Below are 9,830 nucleotides of genomic sequence, written 5' to 3'. Positions count from 1 at the left end.
GTGGCCAGGAGCAGACTTGCAGAATGTGCCCTTTGGAGATGTAAATTATTATATATGCCTGAGTGGGTTTTTTAAAAAGTTAAAGTGGATAGAGAGAAATACTGTGAACTGATGGTACATGGAGGGGATTATAATTAATGTAATGAAACAATATATATGATTTGTTGAATGTAAAACTGATGATGTGCCCTGTAAACTTTCACTCAATCCACAATAAAAACCGTAAATAAAAAAAAACAAAAAAAAACAAACAAAATGGACTGGCCCAAAGAAAGTGCCGGATGGTTCAATCACTCACATACCAAACACAGGTAAATAATGGATGTAAGAGAAAGTAAAATGAAAATAATATCTTTATTCTCATTGTTTAGTGCTCCAGGAACTACTTTCAGAGCAGATACTTGAGGCTTGAGATGGAAATTCATCAATGGCATGGACTATCAAGTTTGGAATTAGAAGCATTGGCCACTTTTATTTTTGACTCTAGATACTTCTAGACATCCAGATTCCGGCTGCCTCTAGTTTTTGAACTTGCACACAAAAGAGAACTCGTCATCACATTTTTTATCATTCCATTGCTGGTAATCTGTAAGCCAATGAGAGGGGTCAGAGAAAGATCAAGGGAGAAGTTATAGTATGTATTGACCCCAAGTCTTAGAACAGCAAGCATGAAAAAATAAAAACTGATTTCCTGGAGAAAAGTTCATTTCTCCCAATCCCTGATCTCTTTAGCCATCTTCAGAATTCGAGAAGAGAATGGTAGTAGATGGGAACTCTGAATCTCACCTGAGTTTGAGGTCAGGCTCACACAGTAGCCGGGGCATTCAGTGCTTGGGGCTCCAACTATCCAGAATTTGTATAACACCAGAGATCCACTGCTCCAGCGCCAGCGACGGTTCTAGAACGGATAGAACCAGAAAGGAGTTAGCATTCCCAAAGAGAGATGGAAATATTAGGCCTATGTGCACATTCAGGATTGGGTAAAGGCAAAGAAAAATAACAAAATCTGATGCCCCTGCACACATGACCTTTAATTGCTTCCATTTCTACTCTAACTTCCCCCTTCTCACATCCTTGTTGTTGTTAAGTGCTGTGGAGTCAGTTCCTACTCATAGTAACTCTGTATAGTGTTTCTAGGGAAGTGCCAATGAGTTTGAGCTGCCAACCGTGTGGTTCAAATTGGCCTTGCGGTCCAGTACTTTATCCTACAGCACCACACCAGGTCCAATGTCCTGTCCAATAATAAAGGTGCTAAACTTGACACAGAGCCTCAAAATAGCATATCATAAAAAGGAATGTAGGATTTTCTTTAAAGAGTCTCCATAACCCACAAATTTGAACACACTATTGACTGCTCATTAGCTCTTGATATGTTATAAATATCAGCAGTAGACTGTCTTTCTCTGGTCTCTTTTCCTCTAGAGTCAGCAAAGGACTCTCTTGTAACACAGAGTATAACAAGATTCTGTAAGAGCTACTTTGTTGTAAGTAGATAGAACGGCATATCATGAATCCCAATGACATTCAAAAAAATCAGCTTCCAACTGATCTCTATTATCTACAGATTGAATATGAAGACAGCATACATTGTAAAGCAAAGAGAGTATTATTTTTTCTTTTACAGGCAAAAATTATAAAAGTGGGGCTATTGGGTATGTGACCTTGGGCTACCCTTGTCTCTCACAAATCTGTGAATTAGAAAAGGAAATTGTCAGAACTCACCTTTTTAGGGTCATGGAGGCCAATCCAGACATCGGTGTCATCAGTGCCACTCTCCTTGATCAGAGAAGCCACAAAAGTGCCCTCAGCCTTGTTGAGCACCGATACCAGGTGGCCCGAATGCATGTTCTGGCAAAGGAGCTGTTAGAGATGAAAGAAGAGAATAGTACTCACTGGTGGGCCAGGGAGAAGACATTGAAGGCAATATTGGAATATTTGAACTCTCCTTGGATTGTGTAGAATGAACGTACAACATGGAGGGTAAGGATATGGGACAGGTGAGAGGATGTTTAGACAGTCACTCTCATCTCACTGAGGCCAAAGAAGACACTGAAAATTAAATTAAATCACAAATAAAAGGCTACTTTCATGTCCATGTGCCTCCCAAGGGTTGTTCCCATACTGTCATCCTCACTCACTTCCGCATCAGCCCAGGTCTCATGATCTTGGATAAAGAAATAGCAATAGGAGCCATAAGCATTGGTGCCTTCTGGGCAGCTATTCCGGGCAGAGGGCAGTTCTGTCTGGATCTCAAGACCTACAAAATAATGATTAGAAAGGGGAATCACAGGACAGGGTGAAAACTGGTATGTGAGGGAGCATCCAGGAGGTTCCATTATAGGAAAATACAGATAGATGCATGATTGGCACACTCATCACTCACTCCTTCCCTGCTACACCTTTGCTCTTCTCTATCAGGCTTCCTTTGCTCGAGACCGTCTCACCAATTGAACGAAGTTAGTGAATTGTGTCCCATATTCCCCTTCAGCTTTCTTGCCCCTTTCTCATCTTTAGGTGTTAAACTTTGTCCCTTGTTAAGCTTAATTTGGCCTCTGATGAATGAATCATTCTCCACACTTCTCCATCATATTGCTGAATTTTTCCTTACTACCATACTGCTATCTGGTTAAAATGTAATCATACTTAAAATTTCAACCTTAATGGTCAAGAGCAAAATGTACTTTTGAATTCCATCCAAATTCCCTATTAAATGACGCTATATCAGGAGAATTGGTGGTGGTTATGTGCCGTGGAGTCAGTTCTAACTCATAGTGACCCTGTGCAGGATTTCTGAGGCTGTAAATCTTTATGGAACAGAAAACCTCATCTGTCTCCCATGGAAGAGCTGGTAGTTTCAAACTGCTAACCTTGAGGTTCACAGCCCGAATCGTAACCACTACACTACCAAAGCTCCTGGTGGTGGTGGTGGCTATGTGCTGTGGAGTCGATTCCGACTCATAGAGACCCTATACAGGGTTTCCAAGGCTGTGAATCTTTACAGGAACAGAACCTCCTCATTTTTCTCCTGCAGAACAGCTGGTAGTTTCTAACTGAGGACCTTGTGGTTCAGAGGCCGATTCATAACCACCACCCTACCAAAGCGCCTAGAAGAGCATAAAACATCAACAAACAACACTAAGCAGCCACCCATTTTCATCTTTTTCCAAGAAGATAATTATGCATGTGGAAGGGGTAAGGGCTTAAGGACTGGGAGAATGTAATAAAGTACACACCTTGACTCAAATACAGGAACATGAAGCAAAAGCTGAGAATCAAGCATGAGTTAGTGCATGCCATGCTGAGTAGTAGTAAGTCTCTTACTGAAGGAGCAAATCTGCAATCTCTGTAGAAGCACAAAAAAGAAATATTTTAGAAGTGGAGAGAAGAGCTTTCTGTACCTTTTTTGTTGTTGTTGTTAAGTGCTGTTGAGTCGATTCTGACCCATAGCAACCCTGCATAGGGTTTCCAAGGAGCAGCTGGTGAACGTGAACCACCGACCTTACAGTTCAAATGACTTTGCTGTCTGATGCATTAGCCCCCAGCTCCACACCAGGATTACAGCCCCCTTTTTCTAAGTTCTTTTGCCAAACTGCCTCTCTGTGACACCAACAACCATAAAATATTTCTCTTGAGAGTCTACATATTTTATGGGTCTCAGTGCCCAAAGGCAGATTTGTTTCCTGGGGAGGTTATCAATACTGCTGGAATCTCAGGCACAGAAAACCACCCTCCAGTTTTTCTCTAAGTGTGAAGACAACAGTCTGAGTCAAGGTACAATCCTCCTATACCAAATGCTCACCCCACTGGCTGCTTCTGGAATGCCTGTCAGATCAGGCAGTACCCAGGCCTTTATAACAGAATCTGAGTGAGGACTCCTAGCAAGTAAACAAGGGGATGGCCAAGGGAACAAGGTCAGGGACCCCAGAGAGGTAACTGAAGCTACTGACTGTACAAATTCCCGGCATCCAAGGGGTCTATTCCTGGTACACAATGGGAAGGATCACAGATAAAGCCTCTTCCAGGAAACAAGGTTGCAATCTGTCCAAGGTAAAGGCTTGCTTTTGCCCTTTCCACAGGTGTATCCAGATGGCCAACTCCCATGGCCCTGAACAACCAAATAAGAATCAAAGATCTCTAGGAATCATGAGGGTTGCTGAGAAGAAGAGAGCAAAGCAAGAAGCTGCAAGGAGAATTTGAATCAAAAGTAAGGTAACTTGTGAAGTAAGGGACTAAGAGCAGGAAGCTAAGATGTGTGGTGTCCCTGCATGGAGAAGAGGAAAAAGGGGGAGGCACAAGGAATATAATTTCCTGAGTAGACCTCCTTTTCTGCTCATGAGTCTCTGTAGAAAGAACAAAGATGCTGCCTTACCCCTTACTGACCCACATTTAATAAATAGATTGAAATGTACGACTCCTGGTGTGGCAGTGTAGGATAAGCAGACTACAAAGTCAATTTGAAAAACAAGGTCAGCAGTTCAAATTCTAGAACCACTCCTTTGAATCCTTATACAGGGTCTTTCTGAGTCAGAGACATCTTGACGGCAGTTAACAACAATACCACATCAGAACTGGTGTCAGATGGTGGCGATCATGATAATTGATTATGTTAACAAACTTTTAACATTAACACCTATATGTTTATAGGTATAAGGAGCTCTGGTAGCGTAGTGGTTACGAGTCGGTCTGTGAACCGCAAGTTCAGCAGTTTGAAACTACCAGCTGTTCTGTGGGAAAAAGATGAGGCTTTCTGCTCCCGTAAAGATTGACAGCCTCGGAAACCCTGTACAGGATCGCTATGAGTCAGAACCAACTCCATGGCACATAGCCACCACGTATATGTTTGCATTGTTTCCTGAACTTGCTTTTGACAATTAAAGCCTAAACTGTAATTCCCTATATACTTGTGCAATTGCATCCACATCATTTTCTAGACTAGATTATTTAAATATATCATCTCATAATTAAAAGACAAAAAAGCAGTTCTTTTATTTAAGCTTTTTCTATTATATGATATATTTTAAGGGCTGTAAATATGCCCACGCAATTATTCTCATCACTGTGTATATGAAGTAGGTGCTACAGATGACAAAACTCAGACACAGTAACATAACACAATAAGTACACAGCAATTGGTGGCATAATGTGAACAGAGTGTGTATATGGCTGGAGACTCCATGCTCTTCATCTGTCTGCTGATTGTCTACCTTGTAAAATATATAAATATATGACACATCTAGAAAGCACAGATGTTGTCAACAGTTAGGATCCTATATTGTGTGATTCTCCTCCTTATCAAGAGATGGATGTTCACAGAATTTGAGTGACTTAACCACTATCAAAGAGTGGAGGGAAAGTTAAAATCCAGATATACCTCCTAACTTCCACAGCTCTGCCCTGTCCATTCTCTGAAGGTACTAAAAGCTTTATTGCTCTCTCACTATTTAGACTACACAACTAATCTATAGTCAGGTCCCCAAATTGAAGCCCTGGTGTTCTTGTTGGTAGTCACAGTGGAATGAGCTCTGCTTCACAGTGACCTTATGTACAACAACACAAAATGTCGCTCAGTACTGGGCCATCTGCATTACTATTGGTGTCTTTGAGTCAATTGTTCTGGCGATTGCTTCAGTCCATACACTGCCAGTTTGACTTACTACTGATCATCTACAAAACATGATATTCTTTTCTAGAAATTGTATTTTCCTTATGACATTCCAAAGCTGGCATCTTTGGAATGGAGCGTTCTAGTTGCATTTCTTCTAAGAGGGCTGTTTGTTTGAGAGTATATGTAATATTATTCTACACACTAAAATTTGAGTACATAAACTCTTCTGAAAACCATTTACATTATCCATCTTTCAAAGCATATGAGGGTGTTGAAAGACCATTCCTTATGTTAGGAACATCTCAGTTACCAAAAAGTGACATCTTTGATTTATAAAATATTAAAGTGGTCTTTACTTGTAGATTAGACCACCAAGCCATGTCTCAGAGTCCTTGTGTGGTTCTGTGGGTTAATGTGTCAGACTACAAAGTCATTCTGAACTGTAAAGTAGGTAGTTCAAGCTCACCAGTTGCTCCTCAGAAATCGTAACAGGGTCACTATGGGTCAGAACCTACTCAATGGCACTTTACAATAACAATAACAACTGGTAGATTAATCCAATGCAATGCTGTTGTCCTTAGGTACCATTGAGTCAGTACTGACTCATAGCTATCCTATAAACAACAGAACAAAACAGTGCCCTGTCCTGTGCCAACCTCACAATCGTTGCTACACTTGAGCCCACTGCTGCTGCCACTGTGCCAGTCCATCTCATTAGGGGTTTTCCTCTTTTTTACTGACCCTGCACTTTACCAAGAATGATGTCTTTGTCCTTTTATTTGAAAGACTGTATATTCCTGAGTGTTTTGGTGCACATCCAAAAAAACAAAGAAACAGAGGGAATATAAGCAAATACTGTTGAATGATGAAGCATGCAACAGATTTTAATCATTGCAATGAAACAAAAATGACAAGATGAGTGTAAAACTGATGTTCCCCATGTAAACTATAACTCAATTCACAATAAAACTTTCAAAAAAAGAATGATGTCCTTCTCCAGATACTAGTACCTCCTGATGATATGTCCAAGTTATGAGAGATGAAGGATCTCCATCCCGGCTTCTAAGGAGCATCTGGCCGTACACAGATTTGTTTGTTCTTTTGGAAGTCCATGATGCTTTTAATAGTCTCTTCCAATATCATAATTCAAATTAATCAATTCTTCTAAGGTCTTGTCTATTCTTTGTACAATTTTCACATGCATATGAGATTATGCATACCAATGCAATGCATAATTTAATTTCTTGGCAATTGTATCCATGGATGTTGATTACTGATCAAGGTAGACTGAAATTGACAACTTCAGTTTCTCATTCATTTCTCATGATTTTGGTCATCAGTGGATGACTAATTCATACTGATTTTTTAAGTACTTGACAGTGAGGTACTGGACATGCATTTCTCTTTTTTTGTAAATAATGACTTAGAAAGAACTTTATTTATTTTAGCTGAGAACACAAAGAAGAGATGTTTTACGCAGTATCCACGAGATTCTGCAAGTTTACAAGTGACAAAGCCATATTTTGAAAGCAAATACTCTGATTTTGGGTATTGTGTTCTCAAGCAATATGTCATGATGAATTTTATTATTTATGAGACCACACATATAAAATAAAAAGAAATGAAAAATGAGAGAATGGTAATTAGATAACAGAGAAGGAGACTGCTGTGCTGTGTAGAGACACAGGTCTTAAAGTTCCTGAATCATATTTTCTTTCTTCAACTCAGTGCTGTTTACAAACCTATTTATTAATACCTCTTCTTTACACAACATGAGTATAACTTAAGAATATATATGAAATAATGTCTCCATATCTCCTGACCATACTTTTATAGACAAAAAAGCAATAAAGTAGATGCAGAAAGGCACTTGCTTAATGAGGTTAGAATAGCTATAATATAATAATCCAAAGTGTAGGCAGATTATTATTCATGGTTTTATGTTTATTTGAATAGTATGTATATGCCTATGTATAAATAGTATGTGCATATATTTGCACTGGTGTGGTTCTGTGGGTTAATGAGCCAGACTGCAAAGTCATTTGAACCAGATGGTCAGCGGTTCAAGCTCACCAGTCACTCCTCGGAAACCCTACACAGGGTCGCTATGGGTCTGAACCAACTCTACCACACTTAACAATAACAACAACACATATATACATGCACATATGTATATATATATATATATATATATATATATATATATACATATTTTTTTTTTTTTCCTTCTGGCAAACATGTATCAAGTCTTCAAGTTTGTGTTTAGTTAATTTGAAGATTTTCTATTGCAAAGTAATTACTTCATGGACCTCTAATTATCTTACATTCATCAAACCCATTTAACAAAATCTGAACTCCCTTCGTGAATCAGCTACCGTGCCCCATCATGGAATGTCCTTCCAATTGCTCATTTCAGTCACTGATATATTTTTCATCTTTATTTTCCAATTTCAAGGATTCTTTACAAAATTCTCTTCTCTTGTCCTGCCATCTGATTTATTTTGCTTTTCAGTTCTCAAACTTAGGTCTCTCCAACTTTAGAGTCCCATCCACTGAATTTGTAATATTCCACCAAGAAAAGCATCAGATCAATAAAAAGAAAGTGTCTTCCTTTACTAGGTGACATATTTCTCTCTGTGTTCTCTTTTCTCTCTTTTCTCCATTTATTTTCCCTCACAAGTTTCCTCCTTTGTCCTTTTTCCATTTTAGTATACTTGCAAGCTGGTAGTCTTTATTCTCTTCAACCAGTTTACTGTGCTGATATGAAGGTAAGTAAAAACAGTTGCTAATAGGGTTCCAGTTCATACATGGAAAGGTTTATTCCAAACAAAAAGTCTTGAAATATGTCAATTTAAGCAATGATGGCTGCTGACAATGTTTCTCATTAATACACTTGTCTTTATCTCATTAATGTGTCTTTATAATCAAGTATACTTTTTTTGTGCCATGGGAAAAATTAATTTTGAGGTCAGGGCTGCTATGAAATATTTAATAAAACTCTATTGGACATATCTCCAAATCACTGAAGATTTGCAACAAGTTTTAGGAATGATTCCCCACATAAACAAAATGTTTTTAGATTTATCAAGCATTTGAGGGACGGTTGTGAAGACCTCAAATATGAATTCATGGAGAGCAATCAGTCCAAAAGGTTATGACAATTTTTTGCAGAAATACCAAAGAGGCAATCTTGATAGACTTTTCTTGAAGGACACAGAGCAATGATGAAGCTTTTCTAGGATGAATTTTTAAGAAAATGGAAAATTATGCCAAGACAAGGAAAGTTATACCAAGGAATTATTTTCCATCTTGACAATGTAACTGTTCATTCCTAAAATATAGCAAGGACAGTCCTAAAATAATTTCTTTAGGAATTTACCCTTTTTTTTCCCTTAAAATTCAGAGAACATTTAAAAGTAACATGATATAAGTCCTGGAGGAGTTCAAATAACCATTTTTTTCTTAAAGAGCATGGAATTCTTCAGGGAATGATTAAAGAGATAGAAAGAGACTGGCTTCAAGAATGAGTCCTTTGACAGAGTTAAAGAATGATGTATGCACAACCTTTGACCAACAGGGCTCTGGGATACAGGGATTGAGACATGGTTGGAAAGGGCAAAAGAGGGGGAAATAATGTTAAGATGCTTGGCTGTCTTTTGAATCTTGGTTTCCCTTGCATGCCATTATAAAATAAACACTGGAGGGGGAGAGAAACAAATAGTCAGAAATATCACCATGCAAAGCTTGTAAATCCACCTTCTGCCTATAACTGAGTGGAATACCTAAAATGGGGCTACAATATGCCCAGAGAAGGAGGCTTCCTGCAGAGCATTACTTAAGACTATAGGTGGAGTCCTGAACAGCATCCAAAATCTTCAGAGGTGGGAAATTTCCACGTGAAAGGGCAGACCAGGCTGGAGCAGCTAGAACAGAAGATATTTCTTGAAAGAAAGACTGACAGGAAAAATACAAAACAATATAGGCGGACTGACTGATTATTAAAAGAACAAGTAAGTTGCTTGCCCAGGAGACATAGAGGCAAGTGATTGGGTCCCCTCAGAGCAAATTCCCTTCAAAGACTAGTGGTCGGGTCCCCTCAGAGCAAATTCCCTTCCAAGACTAAGACTCAATGGGAATACATGCTCTGATTGGTGACCACGTTTGTCACCAATAAGGGGAAGTGAGGGAAAAACAGCAATGAAGCTGTAAGCTAAGCCCTACAATG

At 39.0% G+C, this 9,830-nt stretch overlaps 1 protein-coding gene across 1 annotated transcript; it reads right to left on the bottom strand.

Annotated features, from left to right (window-relative positions):
• Positions 1-518: 518 nt before the first annotated feature.
• Positions 519-3,297, bottom strand: LOC102814287 (lithostathine-1-alpha-like). The gene is made up of 5 exons (XM_006873748.1): positions 3,234-3,297; positions 2,139-2,257; positions 1,723-1,860; positions 787-898; positions 519-586 (listed from the first exon to the last, which is right to left on the bottom strand). The coding sequence occupies exons 1-5, from the start codon at positions 3,295-3,297 to the stop codon at positions 519-521; spliced, it is 501 nt and encodes a 166-aa protein (XP_006873810.1).
• Positions 3,298-9,830: the final 6,533 nt, after the last annotated feature.

Source organism: Chrysochloris asiatica, unplaced genomic scaffold, assembly GCF_000296735.1.
Source record: "Chrysochloris asiatica unplaced genomic scaffold, ChrAsi1.0 scaffold00253, whole genome shotgun sequence".
Lineage (NCBI taxonomy): Eukaryota > Metazoa > Chordata > Mammalia > Afrosoricida > Chrysochloridae > Chrysochloris > Chrysochloris asiatica.
The sequence above is the reverse complement of the archived record's forward strand: the minus strand, read 5'-3'. Positions and strand labels throughout refer to the sequence as shown.

What these genes read in the sequence shown, in the direction of transcription:
- LOC102814287 (XM_006873748.1), bottom strand. Translation starts at nt 3,297, where the DNA reads ATGGCATGCACTAACTCATGCTTGATTCTCAGCTTTTGCTTCATGTTC. An exon ending in GTTCCTGTATTTGAGTCAAG is followed by an intron (nt 2,258 to 3,233) that starts GTGTGTACTTTA and finishes ATTATTTTGTAG; the next exon opens with GTCTTGAGATCCAGACAGAA. An exon ending in GCCTCCATGACCCTAAAAAG is followed by an intron (nt 899 to 1,722) that starts GTGAGTTCTGAC and finishes TATCCGTTCTAG; the next exon opens with AACCGTCGCTGGCGCTGGAG.